This window comes from Phasianus colchicus, chromosome 5 (genome assembly GCF_987193195.1).
Source record: "Phasianus colchicus chromosome 5, bPhaCol1.hap1.1, whole genome shotgun sequence".
NCBI classification, from domain to species: domain Eukaryota; kingdom Metazoa; phylum Chordata; class Aves; order Galliformes; family Phasianidae; genus Phasianus; species Phasianus colchicus.
The window spans coordinates 1,311,017-1,330,477 of NC_143440.1; the positions used below are offsets into that span (position 1 = coordinate 1,311,017).

The following is a 19,461-nucleotide window of genomic DNA, read 5'->3' on the forward strand; positions in this document are numbered from 1 at the left end:
ATATGTCAACTACTTCAGTTGTCTGGCAAATACAAGATAAATTGACCCATTTATTTACAGACTGAACAAGGCCAATCCATTTCATGCTGCAGTGCTGACCCTTATCACAGATACTGTGAATGAGCAGTCCATTACAATATGTACAAGTGACCTTTAATTGCATTAATGGCTTTGTTGCATGTTCTTCCACTGCGACAACACAATTATGGAATAAATATTTCTAAACAACATAATTATTTAAATGCAAACATGTATGAGCTTAGTCTACTGGCAAGGAACTGCAGATATATTATGATTTAAATGTTAAAGTTCTGAAAAATTGAATGAAACCCTCATGTTACGCTTGTATAATGTCAAACAACCCATAAAATAAATGTAGTTTATGAAATAAATGTCACGATAGTACAAATCTTCATCTGCAGTCTAAAAGTTAATGGTACCTTCCTGTACCCATCTTCAGAACATATATAGAAATCTACCTTATTTAGTTCTACACAATAAAAAGCTGGTGATTTCAAACTAAGCCTCTTCACATATTCACAAGCCATGTGTTCTGAAATTCCATACATTCTATAGATCATATTACTTGATTTCACATCTACATACCATTAGATTTTAGAGATTTTCTTCTATTTAAGTAGGAACACTCCAAGTACTGTTTTACCTCAAGTTATTATAATTCAAAAATAATCTCCCAAAACTTTATCTAAATTGTACTGTCACAATTTTAAACACGTTTATTTATTCAAAATTGTTTGAAAGAATGTAATACATTTTTGACAGGCAGTCTTTTACAATATTGAAATCAAATCCTTGATTTCATCAAACCCTTCATATTCTGCGCCTTATTCCTGGAAGGCTCATGCCAAAATGATTTAGTTTGATTTTCTTTAACAATGGTAGGTTGGCTTGACAGCATCTGACAAAACAATTCAGTGAAGTACACCATACCAGGTAAAGAGAACCTGAACTGGCTACTAGATGAAATAATGCAGAATAGAGCTTGGAATTATGACAGAATCAGTTTTATGGGAAAGTACTTTTTAAGTATTACTAATTTTAGGTCTTTAAGTATTACTGTTTTGACTTCTGTTTGAATAAGCCTAAGGTAATGTCTTCATTAATATCATAGGAAAAATGGTCAGGAAAATACAATACAAAAATGGTCTGACTGGCATAAATTTCATTTGAATGTTATTAAAATGTTTTACCCCTCTCTATTAGAAAGCTTAATTTGACACGCAGAGTTCCTGGATGTGTGTCCCTGAGCTGAAGTGGAACATCCACTAGAGGTTTGCCAGGTATGACACTGCTGTTCTAGGCAAGCTGAGGAAAAAGAGAAGTTTTCTGTGTAATTCCCAGAGGTACCCATGTTCTCAAATATATGGTGATGAGAGGCCCTGAAGGGTTTTATTACATAGAGAATTAAAGAAATTCACTTTCTGTAACACTTCAGAATAATTCTGTCTTGCTCTTAACCAGGAATTACCTGCAAGGTTTCATCCATGCCACAGGCACTGGCAGCCTGGCAGTCTCAAACCTGGTACAGGCAGGTTCCACTCTGAGCTTACAAGGCCCTAACATGAGGTCAAGACTCGCAATGTCATCAGTGCGTGACTCTAAAATACAAAGAGTTGTTTACATGGAGATCCCAGTATCACAGCATACATCACGTTGTATACATTAGCTTCGGTGTTACACCGTGTGAACTTTTATCCCAGCAAACATGAATTAATTTCCATATTTTACTGACTACATAACTGTACGTAACTATCATCTTAAGTTTCTAATAAACCAATCTTTTGCCCTCTGAAAGTTCTCAAGCTTACATCCTTTTCATTTAAATATTGCCTAAAATAGTTCATTAATTCAAACGCATTTATTAAATTCAACATTAAACAACTCTGCAGGAGTTAGTGAAAGATGAGCAGGATGAGGGAGAGCCACTAATGAAGGCTGCTTCAAGTAAAATCTTCTTGGTAGAAGCCTAAAAAAGTGATGCCACTAGGGTTCCAGTGGACACTTACTTCTGCTTGTTGGTCTGGGATGTGTGTGTATATTAACAGTATGCTGATCCCGTATGTACTGGTGACAGGGCTGATTTGCTCCTCCAGGACAAGCAGCTCACTAACAATCCCAAACCACTTCCCAACCCACTGTGTCCACACTTGCCCTTGGTGTGTTTAATGAGCAATTGTAAAATGTTACAGGCAGCACAGTTTGCTGTTCAGCGCATCACAGAATCAGAACCAAGCTCGTGCTACACCAATGCCACACTGGAACACTGCAGATATCATTTCTGACTTGGGTTTATCAATCTCCTTTGGAGATAAGGAGCGTATAGCAATGGCTAACTGCACTTCTAATTCTCTAACAGGAAGTCTTCCACAGTACAGTCTGTGCGAAATAAAAAATGGAAGATACATACAACACCTTTCCTGATTCTACTTGCCAAATCTACCACCTTAAAGGAAAAGAGTTTTAAGCCTTCTTCCTGCTGGAAACACAACACGTGTGTGACTATCTGGAGTTACAACTAAATCTCGCTCATTGATTTTCTTACAGCGCTTTTAATGATGGATGAAGGAAGAACATTATTACGATGCCTTTGGAATCATGCAATTATTTTTAATTATATAAAGATTCTGTGGCTGTTTTCTGTGCTGATGTTTCCTTCCAAAGACATATTCTTTTGCTCTGACAACTGACTCTAGGCAAAATGCACTGCAGTCAGAGTGCTCCACAGTGCCATGTTGTATCTGCCTACCACTGAGAAACCACAGCTTGGCTGCCACAGGAGCCCTTTACTGCTGACTTTCTTCCTTTCCTCTTAGGAAACATCTCTCAGAAAAGAATCTCCTGAGCTCGTACATTATACTCTTGAAACTTATTTTTCCAATGTGGCTCTTGTGAATTCTTCAAAATAAATAAAACTGAAAATTTCACAGCAGTTGTAATAATTGTCAGAGAAATTATATACAGCTTATAAGAAAAAGCTTATTTTCTCTACTATTAACAACTGACTGCTACCTGAAGAGTGAAAAATTCAAGCAAAACTCAGGAGTTTCCAAAAAATCTGCTTATTTTTGCAAGCATTTATCAGAATTTATGGACAGTTTTAGCTTTAAACACAAAACTCTGGAGGTTTACGTTGACCAGACAGTAAGAAAGGGAGTTAATCAAATATGAATCTTCTCCAACTGTCTTGTCAAACCAGGTAATGATGTCCTGCCAGCCAAACTCAGAGGGAACATGTGAAACAAATACAAAAGTAAACAGGCCTTAAGCTGCCCAAGGGAAAGTCAGCAAGATGGCAATTTCAATCATTTGGAATAATACTAAAGCAGCCTTAGGCTTTTCTCAGAATGGAAACATGTCACTGTTACTGCAATATTTCAACGAATCAGAAGGCAAAAGAAAGGAACACTTATGTAATCACAGCCGTGGAACAGCACTTTAACTCAACGTTTAGGAGGAAAATAATTAAGAGGAAATTCCCTTTCTGTGAGCGATTGTACCTAAACACCAAAGACAAACAACGTTTCCTTAGACATTCTAGGAGTGAAAAAATCAGAGACAGATTCCCTTGGTTTTGATACAGGAGGCTTGGGCATAACAATGAAAAAAATTCTACCCAATGAAAGGGTGAGAATAATGTTTCTACAAAATGCATCCAGTGTTGATAAAAGTTACACTCTGAGCAACAAAAAAGAAAAAGCAAAAAGGACTTAAGGAACAATTCTGCCAAAAAGTTTCATCAAGATGAATGGCTTGTCATATCATTTAACTGAGAAATCAAAAAATATTTCAAATATTTGGGGAACTTACCTAATCAGTAAACTTTCAGTATGTGTCTAGTCATGTAGCCATCTTTTAGTCAATCATCAGAAAATCAAAGGCAAATTGGCATGACTCAACCCAAACTTTAATACCGCATGATTGTGTCGTGTAAGCTTGTTTTGTGCGAGGGCTGCTGTGGTTTTAGCAGAGAGATTAACGACCGGACCTAAGCTGGCCTCCAAACCTTGCCCTGCTGATGCCTCAAGCCCTTTGAAGTCTGACCATCATACCTGGCAAAACAACAGTGGGAACTAGGCTGGTGTCAGATCTAATCAAGTTTCCTGCCTCAGCATAGCTAACTATGGGGTACACTAATTGGCCCAATTGCGGATTATACCTTTTGCTACAGATTCAAGACAATAATTTAGTCAAATGATGGTTTTTATCTCCTTCTAATTAAGATTCCAAAGTGGGAAGAAATAGGATTAGACAGGCTAACTTCAAAATTGTGTCCTTTAAAGAGGCATGCACATAAGATTGGTCGCTGATAATATTGCATATACTAATACATAGCTATTAACTAACATGAAGTTTTGGGAAAACTGAGTGCAGCTACTGCACCTTTTACCGTAAGGATTTAAGTGCACCTGGGAAAGGTCTACCTCATAATTTGAAAATGGAAAATGAGCGCTCATAACTACCCACCAAAAAGCATTGCCATCCATAAGGTGAAAAAATCCCCACCCTTTACAATACACTTCAATCAATCTGATTGTGACGAAGACGCAAGAAAAAAGATTGAAACAGTTAAATGATTCTGCGGACTATAATGAGGTAGAGTCCCTCCCACAAAAATGAAGTCTAATAAAACAGATCTGACGTTTAAAGTTTGTTACCGATGAGGGCCAAACTGGTGATCCAGACATGAGAAAATCCATGCCCCGTGCCCTCATTATCAACCCTAAAATAAGAAAGTTCTATTGACAAAAACTTGTTGGAAAAAATTTTGCTATTAGTCAGAAGCCACGTATTTCAAAATTTTCTTATGCAATTTCATCTGAAAGAGGCATCTGAAGTAGAGGCCAATATTATAACCCAAATTGTGTATGTAGCTAAGCAGTTGCTTTCCAAAAACTGCTACGTACTCAAAATATATTTCAAACTTGCTTTTGAGCTACGAAAGAAGCCATAAACTTGGATGCACTTTATATAAACCACACTGGTGCGTGTAATGCAGGCTGTTGTGCCGCTTCATGCTTTTACACCAGAACAAAACTGACTGCTGACTCATCGCATTCTAACTGCAGAACCCAGTTTTAGAAGACTGTATTCACATCCCTTCTTAATTCAATTTTCCCTTGCTCCCATTTTCCTATGGACCTCATTGCTCCACTCGGCCTCACTGCAGTCTGCCTCTCCCAGTATAAGGAAGAAAAACTTTTGGAGTAATGAAATGCGGGCTGGATCTCACGAGTTCAAAAAGGACCAGTTTGAGTCAGTTTAACTTCTGGAAAGCATCTCTCCAACAAAAAATGAAAAGGGCTGCAGCTGAGCAATGATGAGAGAAATTACTCAAGTGGGTCATGTACACGTCTGGGGCAACAGGTTGTCCCAAGACTCCCACTGCAGCCGTTCCCAGCAGCTCTGTCCCATGGCTAATTACATTCCTTTTACAGAGCCTCCTGTTTAGTTCCCCTCCACACTTTTCCCCTTTCGAATTACATTATGAATTAGAATCACACACAGAAAAGATATATTCTTAGTCAGGATTCAAAGTGGAAAGAATCACAATTTTCTAATTTATAGCTCTACTAACTGTGATTTTCCTGTGCTGCCTGATGACACCGTGTGCTTCTTTGCGCTTCTAAAGGCAGTAAAACATTTGTATTTTAAAACCAGTTGCGGACTATTAAAGTTTCTGCTTGTAATGTACTGCTCTAAAGCAGTTGCTAAAATGGCTTAATACCTCACAACGCCTGGTTGCATTAACTGCATTCTCTGGAAAATGAGAAACATTACAAATGAACGTCTTTGGGGAAAATAGCCTTCCTTCATGTATTTGCCTCTAAGTGGCTTTTGAAGAGGATACCTCTACTTGGGAAACTTCTGGCACGCATGCAGAGATGACCTGCTCGAAGAAGTGGCTGCCTGATTAACTATTAACTACTCTCAATAGGATTAGATAATTAAAGACATTGATGACCATTAATTAGGAGGAGGGCACCTTAATTTGTCACTTGATAGGGCCCTTTCAATGATTTATAGGTTAGGGCTACTTGCAATTGTGAAGGGGAGGGGGCAGTGAAGAGAGGGAACCCTCAAGTTACCTTATCAAGTGGCCAGCTAAAAAGGGCAGAGGGTCAAATAAGGGCCAAAGTGGTCACTTAAGGGTGAAGTCCCAAACACCAAAGCAGTGCCAAGCCACATTGACCATCATTTGGTGATGGAGTAAAAAATATGCTAATTTATTGGTGGCAATTCTCTCTTTTTATGGTTTCAAGCAGTTAAGACAAGTGGCCTGCTTAAGAGCTTTTCATTTGAAAAGAGATTAAACAAAATGGTTTGTCAGGGATGCTTGGCTGTTTTATGTCTTTGTTAAAAAAAAATTTGCCCAGACTGTACCGATGACTATCACATCACCCCAAAAGCCATCTCCCATCTCTAAGCATTACTTGGTTAATAAATACATCAGCTCTAATTGCTTAATAGCGCTGTGTTCATTTGCTCTTTAGCAAGATAAAAATGAAATACATCTTTTGTATTACTGCCTTCTATCAGGACTGTCTGTATAAAGGTCACGGAAAAAAGTTTAAATTTAGTAGGAAATTTACTTAAGGACATTAGTGTAAATGATACTGTGTTTAAAATGACATAAAAGAGCGAAAGGTGATTTCAGTAATGCAAAGAAAATGGTTTCTGAATACTGATAAGGACACTTATCCCTCATACCACACACAATTTTAGGCAGCATTATACATTAAAATCCCTCTACCGGGGTAATAACATGTAGCTACTTTCCCACCCACTAACAGAAGTAAGAGCAAGTCATTAACATTTAATTAAATATGCTCCTGACATCCTTAGAAACATGTCACGCTTTGTTACTGAAGGTTGTGGCCTACTTTCTATGTACATTTTAAACCAAAATAAACTATTTATAACAGAGCGATTTAGTGTGGCAAACGAGACGTCTTTAATTAGGAGGCATACGGCAGTGTTTTATAAAACCCTTCGGAAAAGCAAAAACGTAACAAAAAGAATTTACAACATCCGATGCATATTTCATGCATTTCACAAAACGAAACATAAGAGACGGGATTAGCTCCACCTTTTGGGTTCTAAATAGTGAAACAAAACCGCTTCTCTTACCTCAACGGTGAACTGCTTCCTTTTTAATCTAAAAGCAAGGTCCTTCGTGTCTGACACATCACAGATCAAGCTATTAAGCCGAGGAATCTGATGCACATGAAGCAAACCTTGTGGAAAGAAAAAGTAAAGGAGGGGAAAAAAATAAGAAAACGCTGTCATCCAGATGCATAAATTAGAGAGTCTTACAGCAGAATCCTGTATATTTACACACACTCATCCTCCCCTTTTTAAACTGGAGCTTACTACCAGGAGCAATGAAGCAAACGGTGCGATTATACTCAAGTAATCAAGCAGAATAAGATAAACAGAAATCCTTGTGCGAGGAAAACTAATTGCACTTTGGTACAGAAGTACAGATGTAAAGAGGGATCTTAATACTTGTCAAAACTACAGCCGGTTTGTGTGCGATTTTCTCTTGTATTTACAGTAAGCAAATATGGCTATCACCTTGCATGCTGCCCACGGCACCACTGAGTGATCTTTATTTTATTAAATGCACCAGTAAGCAGCCAGCAAAACAAGGCTTATGGGTTACTGATAACCACCGAGGGTCTAATGAGCGGTGCTGCGCCCCGCGCCCTCAAAAAGGCTGAGGAAAAGTTTTTGGAAAACACCGATTTTGGGCACCCTATGCATGAATTTTAACCCCTCCGCCATCCGCACAGAAATCCATTTTCCATGCACAAGAGGCTGAGCTGGCCGCTCAGATGTTTGCACCAGCGCTAGGTACACTGCAAGCTCTGCATTCTGTCACTCGCAGCTCAAGCTGATGTTTTCTGACAAGGACGCTGGATGGTTTTTGTGCAGCCTAATATAGTTTCTGAACAACCTAAGGGTGATTTTCTACATCTGAAAACCAGGAAAATTCTACAGGGCTTCTCGATTACTGGCCTATATTTGCTATTCATAAAGCCAGTGTCAAAATGGAAATACTGAACATTTACAAAAGGCATCTCGCCTGAAAACGGCAGCTGTGAGAGAAAACCCCAAACATTAAAGCCCTTATTTAAAGGAAGGCAAGTATTTTTCAGGGTCTTATTTCTTTTTTAAAGGGAGAATAGGGAAAGAAAGCTCCTAAAATTGAAATACTGTAAAAAGCCAAATGCTTATAAGGTACTAAAAGCAAAGTCCTCAATGTTGTTACAAAAATATTTTCTAATAATTGGCTTCTGAATATTTAAGCCTTCTATCCCTGCTTCCAATCTGATAGCATATAAAAATATTTCTTTCAGTTTTGAGGTCAGAGTATAACCATTATATGCAGGAGCAGCAGGCATAACGAAGGGGTGTTTTTATGTGTTATTTTTAATGTTTAATTACAGCCAATTTAGATCATTGGTTATTTTACTGGCTCCTCAACCCCCCGAATTTACAGACACCTTAACAAAATTACTAATGCAGAATTAAATAACGCAAGGATTTAAACAAACTTTTCCTGACTAATGACAAAAACTCCCATCATCTGCAGTAAATAAATCATCTTAAAACATAAGCTTGGACAAAAATAACCCACACGGTTAAAATCATTAAAAATACTTATTATTAGAATGTTAAGGCTGCCTAACTCAAAAAAGCCGTGCATTGGTATATAGTTTTATTAAAAAGTAGCAAAAATTATTTTTTTAAGCTTTTACAGGAAAAATAGGAAATAACTGCTAAAAAGCACATTGTCTTAAAAAGATCTCCTGACTGCTGAGAAAAGTGCTATCAAACTGACAGAATTATGTTAGCATAAACAAATGCCACATCACGATTATACAGTGGGGAAAATAATTAGGCAAATCACTCCAGCTTTTCTTTAGAATTTCTTTTTCATCCACGTTTTTCAGACGAAGAAATATGCACTATTTTCTTCGTCAAAACATTTTCCCCTCATTTATTACTCAAAGCCTGCATACACACAGTGGTATCTCAGCACCATTCTTGCTGCTTTTTCTCTACGTTCTGCTGTGCACTGCCACGCTCTCACATGTTTACAGCAGGCTTTGGTAAGCAGTTTACTTTCAGCAGAAGGTTTCCATGGAACTACCGTAGTATCACAATAATAATAGCTGTAATTTATGCACGCTCCGAGCGCTGCTCTGGATTAGCTGTAACTGTTTGTTATTCACTGCTTGGGCTATGCATAACTTCTAATCTAATCTTCTAAAATTTATTTTAGAAGAAATAGTTCTGCTGAAACAGCTTACAGAATCTTTGGGGGGGAAAAAAAAATTACAGGATTAAACGCCATTACATATTTTGAAGATAAATCACTTGAAAGGCTACATGTCTTTTTGCTAAGATTAGTTTCACATTTTACATGCCACATACATCCACATTCGTTTCTGTAAATGCATAGCTGCTCTAACTGAAAGCTGCAAAACAGCACATTATTTTTAGGAAAAGTTTATATATCACATCGTTTAGCAGATTATTCCCTTTAATATAATATATGTTTTTCCATGTTCTCTACTTAAAACTTGTCAGATCAGAAGTATTGATTTCATGACAAGTTCAGCTCACTGGTCAGATGATTGCCAAGCCTCCTCTGCATGTGAATTCCCCAAAGCCTGCCTGTTGAGATGTACATCTGATTGAGCCATGCCTCAGTAATACGGCTTGACAACATGCAAGGAGTTGCCATGTTTCCTTTGCAGCCTTAATGCACTTTACGGAAAATTTTCCTAACTCAAGACTGGTTAGCAAGGAGGAACATTTAAGAGGTATATTCTAAAATGAAATCAAATTCTACTTTAGAGCAGACACCCAATTGGAGGGTAAAGCCGCTAAGTGCCCTAGAAACACTCAGGGCAGACTTTTCGCATTGCTAAGGATGGAACTTACCGTGGTAATCCTTGTATAATGGATTGGTTTCTCTCTCAGAGCCAATAAATGATTCAAGACCAACTACCATATCTGACAAGTTTGTTACACGTTCCATAATTGCTTTATTCTGTAAGACATGGAAACAAAATACACATCGTATGTGATGAAAAAAGTAATTAATGTTCACGGAGTAAGCCTTGGTCTTCTCAATGACAAATGGAAGGAAAAAGTAGGTCATCAATACCTAGAAATTAGATGGAAGGCTATTTTATTTGCTTAAAATAGATGGAAATTTGTGCCTAAAGAAAAATATACTTGACTCGAAGAAAACATTATAGAGCCAACAGCACTAAATTCATATTTTCCTAATCTTTCTAAGATAAGCATTAGTTAACACTGCAGATATTTACAAGCTATGTGGCAGTGAAGCATCAAGGTGCATTACCACTTCTCAACAGATTTGAGATTTATGAGTGCTTCAGTGGTGTCACAATTTAATAAAGAAAAGGAAAAAAGGGACAAATCTGAGCTAAAAAGCAAAACAGTCCTTCACGTAAAGAAACAGTTATCTCAAAACTGCCAGGACAGCTGGCACAATCTTCTTCTTGATGGCTGCAGTTGCTGTGCCCGTCACAGCAACAGGGTTATCAAGTGTAATCGCCTCACAGTGCACCCATGCCAACTGCAAAGAACTAGCTCTGTAGCTCCACATTAGAATTCTGTATTTTTTATTAATCTTAAATACTTTTGCACATTCTGAGCTTCTGTTGGCAAACTATGTGACTGACACTTAGTACAAAATGTGAATTTAAACATTTTTTTCAATTTTAAAGAAAAAATTACACAGTAATTGCTACCATAGAGAAAGGGAAGATGCTAGATATGTCTTTAAAACCTTGCATTACGCTGACATACTTGTTTATTAAAATAGTGAGCACTTCATCAATTGCTTTCAACAACAGAGCCACAGAGAAGCCTATGAGGCAGATGCAGAAGGTGACCATTTCCTACTCCTGCCAAAGAGGTGAACACTGTAACCATGGCCTGCCCTGCACAGACCAATCTGCTCAGGGTACAAGGCCCAAAGCTGCCAGTCCCCTGGTACCTCCATACCCCCTCCCTTCCCCACCTTATGGGCCAGATGGCATTAAATCCTCTGGACTGGTCTCTTTACAAAGCTGCTACTTGTGCTCAGGCCAAAATGGTCTATCCCCATGGAATCAGAGGACTTCAGTTTTACCTGCAAAGTCTAACAACATGTAAAGATAAAATAATATAATACTACAGAATTCCCCTTCTGAGAAATGATGCAAGTGAACTGAAGTAAAAGAATGCTGCTTCCAGATCAAGCCTTACACTTCATTATTGCATGCCCTAATTATATCCACCACTGAAATATTAAAGATGACTTGCAAATTAGTTCCTCTTCTAGGAAGGGAGAGACAGCATACCGTATTCTAATGGAAACTCTTAGTCACATTATTTTATAGGGTCAGTCACTTAAGGACACTATAAATCTGAAGTAGCCAGTGACCTCTGTAAATCCACAAACTTGAAATTACCTTATTTTGCCAATTCTTCAGGAGGTTGCTGGGTGTTATTTGTGTAAGTAAGAAACATTACACTGTAACATAGGCTAACAGGTAAATACTGGTGATTTCTGGAAGCTAACCTGAATTCTTAGTACAGGAAAAAAAAGATTAGACCATTTGGAAAAAAGTTTGCTGTTCATTAGACTTTTTACTTGCTGGTTTTAACCAACAAGGGTTACAAAAACTGTAGGTAGAAAGATGCTCAACTATCAGCAAGGCATCTTCGACATTACAAGTGCTGTAAGTCCTAAGAATAGCATCTTTCCTATTTAGTCCTAGATCTGGAAATATTAAAGCAATTCAATATTTACCTAATGATACATACTTCAGCATGTTGGTTTCAGCTCTTCTTCTGAATAGTTTGCTTTCTTTAATTGTAATCCGTTTGCCTATGTTGATTTTGTTGTTATTTTTAAAGTGTGTCAAAATATTCTCTGGGCTTAATGCAGTGTATCTTGGGAAATATTTTCCACAATGAATTGCCACAACAAATAGACATTTGCTTATGTGGCATTGTTGTCATAGATCTGTATCTATCGTGTATTTTCTAGTTTGCAGTGTTCAGCACATTAATGCCCAATCAAAGCTGACGTCAGCACACAGATAGTTGTGATGTATGGCATACTGACATAAACACACAAATCATGTTGCCCCATCTGGGCTTGAAAATTTAACAGAGCTCCAGATCTTCCTCCAGCCCCATACAAATCTACCTCCTGCTTCTGGCATAAACTTGGCAGCTCTGGAGATGAGCCAGGACATGGTTAGGAGGGAAGCCAGGAATGGGGGGATTCAAGGAAAGAGTTTGTTGGCAACTAGAAGAGGTATTGTTGTAAATTACATTGAGAAATAAATAAATTAAAGAAAACCAACCAACTCAGTCCTGGAAAGTTTGCAGTCTTGCTAGATGTACTGCAGGTTTTCTAAATTAGTTAGTTCAGCCAAAATATAATTATTCTAACAATATGGTAGCAACCCTGATGTGCAGACTGGGCTGGGCATTCATTCTATATCTTACTTAGTGTTCACTGTTTTAGACAGGAATTTTCTTTTTAGCTCAGACTCGTAATATTTGAGCTCAAAATGAAGTGCACTTTCAAAACACTGTTGGAAGAAAATCCATTTAGCTACTTAGATATGTAAATGGCAACTGTACATACATGTTTAACCAGCTTTTAGGGAAAGGCAATTATGGAAAAAGATTGTTTTGTCCTACTAATTTATTTGCAGAATCTACAGAGCTTTGAGTAATTATCTGTGCATGTTTAGAAACACTTATTTGCAAATAAAGCAGTGTACCATCTTCCACATCTGAGGACAAAGCATGGTATTCTACCAATGCAAACAGACAGAGAGATTGAATACTCAAACTTACACACTGAAATTAAAACTATGTATTTTTACTGGATTGAGTTCTTAATGAAGGACAATTTTATCATAACTATTATTTATCAAATCAACTTTGGTTCATCTGAATTCCACATTAGAAAAAAAAAAAAAACTTTGCTTTTTCTGCTTTGCTCTAATTTCTAGTTCTCCTCTCACTTCCTGGCAAAAATTATCTAAAACACAGAGATCTGTACTCCCATTTTTATTTTGTCGGATTGCAAAGAAATTAAAAACCTCATAAAATGTATGTAAAAGGAGTATTTAAGTTCTCAGTAAACAAGTTCAAATAATTGAAAATTTTCCCAGAACAGGTTTAACTTTCCTACGTAGAAAATACAAAAAATCTCCAAATTCAAAAGGAAAATAAAAACGTTTCAGATCTATAATGAAAACCAACTAGCACCTGTTAAAACTGTCGAGTCACATGGATTTCATATATCAGCATTTGTATACTCTTCAATATGTTAATAGACTTATAAGATTGATTTATATATCAAATTGAAAATTAGGTGTATGAAGACTGTTTTCAAAGAGATATTTTTGCCTGTGTTTTCATAATGAGGGGTATATTTGACTTCTGTACCCTTACACTCATGTAAACTAATTTTGATTAATTAATGTATTCACTGTTTTTATTTAAAAACATTTGATTATAAGTTAATACACTGAATCCTAAAATTGAGAGACCAGTAATCTTGATGCTTTGTTTGAAGGGTCTCAAAAGCAAAGACCAAGTGAGCAAGTTCATGTAAAGTGATTTCATCCTTGTGAGCATAAAGCAAATTTTGGCATTCAAGTTTTCAAAACAGACCCAAAAACTGGCTGCCCCCTTTTTGTCTTTTTGTCTCTCTACACTCACTCATGACACTGAAGTAGCTTAGTGCTATAATATACACAACCACATTGGACTACAATGAAATACTGGCTGGATATTCAATAGGTGTAATCATTCTTAATATTTTCTGAGACATTACCATACAATAAAGTGGTAATGACTTCATGACACACAAATATTTACCACTTGTCATTACTACTTAATCTCCACAGGATTTTGAATTGAAAAGATAAATTATTAACATTAAGAGATACGGCTTAAATATTTAACCATTTGTTAATAATTACTACTGCTAAAACCACAGAATTATCCATACCTTTTATCTTGGTAAAAAAATAATAATAAAGTGAGGTATTAGGCCACTGCACTAGTTTTACAGAGGTACATTTTGTGTGCTTTTTCATTATTCATCAATCCTGAAAATAAATGATTAATAAATGCTCTGCCAGAACTGTTATATTGGTAATTAACAAAATCTGTAAAGTCAAAAATTGTCTACTTACTCTAACTCCAAGTCTATTAGCCCTTTTTTTTCAGTGCCTCCACACACCAACTGAACTTTGAATTTAGGTTTTACATAAAATTGATGTTTACTCAGGCCACTGAATACAAGATGAACATCTTGTAGTTATATTAAGAAATGTTGGTACTTAGAAAACTGTATTGATATCACATGAAAACCAAATCTTTAAGTGTGATGTTTTTGATGGAAGACAAGCTCACTTTGCTTGAAATATATCTAAAGGATTTTCTACAGACTTCCAACACCATCAAAGAGGATATGTCCACATTTAAATATTCTGCATCTTCTACCTTTGAAGAATTTTACTGACTGTAATAGAACACGCATAAATATGTGTTCATATGGATGAAATCAGAGAAGCATTGATTTTGGCTGATTTGTTGATATGCACTATATTAAATTAGAAATTTTCATGCAATGAGTAGTATCTTTGAAGGATTTTAAACAAGTTACAGCAGCAAAGACAGGAAATGTAGCAAAGATACAAGCAGGTAATTAGACGCAACATACTCACAATAATGGGAAGGAAGTGACAAAGCATCTGTTGGCCAATATGTTACGTGATGTATTAATTCCAGGTTTTGGGTTTTTTAATGTTTGCACCGATAGTCTGCAAAAACTCAGTCTTCCTACTGTGAAACAATTAGCATTTTTTTTACCTTAAAAACTCAAAATTTTAATTTGAGGCATGGTTACCTTCTCATGTACCTGAAATACCATCACTCTTATGTGAACTTTGCAATGATTATTATCAATTATATCAGATGCAGGTGGATGACAAGGTATCCCATTTAAACTTTCTGGATTTAAATATTCAAGAAAAATGATCAGTCATGAAATAAAAGCTAAATATCACACACTATAAGAATATCTTTGGATCTTTACTGAGGATAGATGACCTGGACTTGTCTATTATATTAGTTAAAAAAGACTTAATTGCCAGAAAGCAGTTGGTACGTAGAATAAAACGTGTGTCTGTTTTGCCATTGAAGACCTGAGAGGTTCTTTACAGTGCTGACAAGGGCCAGCAGCCAAATGAGCGATGACGTGATATAAATGAAATGAGCAAATCAGTAACAGTTGCTGTTGAGATCCACAAAATAAAAGTGAGAACAAAGACTGCATAGTTTAAATAAAAATTTCCATCTGTTGATCTCCAAGTGCTTTACAGAAAATCAGCAAATGCTGCATTCCTCATTTACAAGCAATGTACCAAGCACAAAGATGTCATGAGTTGTCCAGAATCAAGAGCCAGTCAACAGAGTGCTGGGAAGTGAACTCCATCTTTTGCTGAAGCCCTGCCTACTTTCATTAATTTGAGGCTTGGTTTACAAGACAGAGACTATGGGTTTGGGGTGCCATGAAAATACGATGACACGGGAGTCCAAAGCCCAGAAAGCTCTGGGTGCTGAAAACCTAGCTATTACCTGGCAGTGAAAGGTGATAGATGTATGGGTTGCCACAGGGTGACACTTTCTGAACTGAATCTCTGACCTTTCCTAACAGCACACATGAATTGAAAGTACAGACTGCAAGTGACTAGGAACTGCTCTGGCAAGCAAGGCTCTTGCTTGGATTTTACCACAGTTGCTAAAGGAAATAAGTTTGACTGAGTCTTCCTGCTTTTTTCTCCAGCAAAGAATGAGGAATTGGACAGAAATCAGTACATGATTTGGGCTGAAATTAGCCCAGCAACTCCCCAGAACACTACCTGGTCCTCTTTAGCAGTGTCTGTTGTGACAGAACAAGGGGAAATGGTTTCAAACTAAACGAGGGGAGACTTAGACTGGATGTAAGGAAGAAGTTTTTTACAATAATGCTGGTGAGGCACTGGAACAAGTCGTCCAGAGAGGTGGTGGAAGCCCCATCCTGGCAGACATTCTAGGTGAGGCTGGACAGGGAGGGCTCTGACTGAACTGTAAGTGTTCTTGTTCATTGCAGGGCAATTGGACTAGATGACTTTTAAAGGTCCCTCCAACTCAAACGATTCTATGATAATAAGTTTGTCTCATTAGTATAAAAGCACATGAAGGAAAAATTGTGTGTTAATATTTGCCTTTAATATCTCAGAGATTAAATGACCATTCGAACAGATTTTTTTAATAATAGTAAACACTTAAAATATTTAATGCTACAAGTTGGTCATACTGTAGGAGATACAGATGAAAAAGTAGATAGAAAGAATGAGAGTCACGTTATCAAATCCTGAGAGCCATAACAAAATCGCTGAAATTAACGTATTTGAGACTAACTGGCTTAGCTAAAATCCTAAGATTATACTAGGAATTATTCATGATTAAAAATAAAAAAGGTTTAAGAGTGACTTCTGTTGTCTTTTTGCCTGAAAAAATGCACTGCAGTTTGCTTTCCAATTCAGGCTAACTACTGCTGCAACTTAAACTCCTGAAACAGTCAATTGCCTTTTACATACAGGTGACCAAAAGAGTCCTCCACTATTATTTCAATTAATAGTACACAAACATCAACAGGAACGTCTATCTGACATTTTTAATCAAGTGCAACGTTGTCAAAAATAAAATCATTTAAAAAAATAATCCCTTATTCAGTATGAAATTATAAGCTGTCATCAGGAGCAGTCTGGCAAAGCTAGGTCCAGATGGGATACTGGCTGGGCAATAAGAAGAGGTAGGGTGGAAATGATGGGTAGGCTGGAAATGATGGGAACCTAAGGAAAGACATGATTGCTCCCTCTGCTGGCAAGGCTCTCACCTGCTTTAATTTTTAACTAATGAGTAGGCATTTCTTTAATTATTTAGGATCTAGCCAATAAATAATGCAGAATGTTCCTTCCTCAGTCTGTTGCTCTGTGTTTGCACAATTTTGAACTTATGGTGCCCTATTTCAGTAGAATAATTTGTCACAGGATTAAGGCTCAGGTGGGTATCTAATGGCAGAGTTATTGGATTTACATTTTAATTGTTCCCAAAATGAAAGGTAATGTTAAACTAGTAAATTTTCAAAATATTACATTTTACAATGTGTACAAATTTTGTCTTTAATTCATGTACTTCATAATACTATGATAAACTGCTCATCGGATCAGATGAGATAACAAGAACCTTTTTTATGTAGAAATCAAATAATTTAAAAATGAAACATTATGCAACACAAACATACAAAATTACACATCATACCAAAAGCGCTCTTCTTCCATGAGTAAAATTCATGACCAAGGAATTGGGGATTATTTTTTGTATTAAAGCTTAATTACAACGTGAGGATAAGTCATTCATTATTTGATTTGTGAAATGAATTAATAGCTGCAGTAAGAACATTTAGAAAAAATCTGTTCTAGGATTTTGGCCTACAACCAGAAGCTCCCAGAACAGGAGGGATCAGCTTTTTTTGCCCACTGTTCTCATCTGAAACCTGGCTGAAAAGCTACTCCAGCTCCCAGCCTTCCAGAAGGCTCCATCCCAGGAATCCTCGCCTGCCATTTGGTTTGCTGATTTTAATCTCACAGGACTTTCTTACAGTGGCTCCACTATGCTGAACTGGCACTTGCTCCTAGAAGTGAGTTATTATTAAACTTGTAGGTCAATTGTGGCACTAACAACTCTTTGGAAGCTTTCAGCCACAGTGTACAATTTGCTGGTCTAATTAAATATTAATTCTAAGTGTTACATTCTGTGGCTAAGAGCTTTTATTTTCCATCATCAGTCTGGAAGAGAAAGAGGTTACAAGGCTAATTTAATCTTTTTTTTTCTTTTTTTCCCCTGGCATTAAAGCTTAACTACACAGGCACAAAAACATCATTAAAGATGCAGTATTCCTTTTTATTATGATTATATTGTAATTAATAGAGCAGGTCTAAACAAAAAGATGTAAAATTAGATTCTGAAATTTCAGGGTTTTTCCACAACACCAAAAGTTCATATAAAAGCATTACTGAGCAAATGCTGCACAGAAATTCAATATTAAGTGATCTGAAAAACACCTAAGATAGAAAATACTTAAGCAACATTTTAACTATAAAATTAACACTGAATCATTATTCTTTGAACTGAAATACAACAGATAAACACCATAGTTAATACACGACATGCACAGGGACTTTTTTTCAAGAACTTCTAGTTCTACTTATATGAAAAATCTAGTGTTGCTCCAAAACAATACTATCTTCATTTTCCAACAGAGTTACTTGCTTAAAGCAGATGACTACTTTGTCTTGCATTAAAGACTGTCTTCTAATCTTTACTTATCACTGTCCAAATGGGCTCAATACATGAGCCTCTTCCCTTCTGCTTCCATAACAGTTGTGTCCATGTCTGGACACTGGGCATTATATTAACTACTTAGTCCAGAAGCCAAAAGATTCCATATGCTTGAACAGATGACTATCTTCATACTGTGATGGGATATTTAACTGTTTAGATCTAACACTGCATTTGAAAGATTTAGTATTAAATAGCACCTCATTTTCTTGTCTGTATTTTCAGATTGCATAGATGAAACATAAGATATTCTAAAGTTGCACATACTCATCACATTTTAAAGTTTAACAGAGTCATTATGGAACTGTAATTTTGTGATTAAATACGTGCTGATGCTTATGGTGATAAAAATGTGTTTATAGTGTTCTAAATTGCAACATATTAAAATGAGAAGGATTTTTTAATTATACATTTTAACCCAAAAAGTGACTAGTCATCACCATAATAGGTGATAGGTAAATTAAAAGACAGTTAACATGGGTGCAAAAATATGTTTCAGATGAACAATGTATTTGTGTTTGAAATGAGTATTTGTTACCAAATCAGAAGTGGCAGAGCCAAGATACAGCCTCTTGGCAACCATAAACTTATTTTATGAAAAGAAAATATTTATATTAATTGATAAGTAAATGCTATAAACAATAATAGAAATTAAAAGCAAAATGTTTTACTCTTACACAATTTACATTTTAATATGTATTTAAAGTGTCTTTGGACTTGCTACTGGATTATATTTTAGGATGCTTCTATGAATGCCTAGAATATTCCCATCTGAAAACTACATGAGAAACACAAGAATAACTGCCATAAACTCATGACTCTCAACATTTCTTTGTATGGAAGTTAAATTGTACTTCTTTCATACAATTGTGCATGCCACAGTTAAAAGGAAAAAAAAAAAAACAACAGTGTAGTACAATATAAAGACCA

The 19,461-nt window shown here is 36.4% G+C and overlaps 1 protein-coding gene across 2 annotated transcripts in view; it reads right to left on the minus strand.

Moving 5' to 3' along the window:
- ELP4 (elongator acetyltransferase complex subunit 4) overlaps positions 1-19,461 on the minus strand; it is a 131,250-nt gene that overhangs the window by 63,255 nt on the left and 48,534 nt on the right. For both annotated transcript variants that reach the window (XM_031607402.2, XM_090140129.1), the window contains exons 8-9: positions 9,976-10,084; positions 7,150-7,256 (exon numbers count right to left, since the gene is read on the minus strand). In XM_031607402.2, the coding sequence (XP_031463262.1) occupies positions 7,150-7,256; positions 9,976-10,084 (216 nt within the window). The remainder of the gene's footprint in view (positions 1-7,149; positions 7,257-9,975; positions 10,085-19,461) is intronic.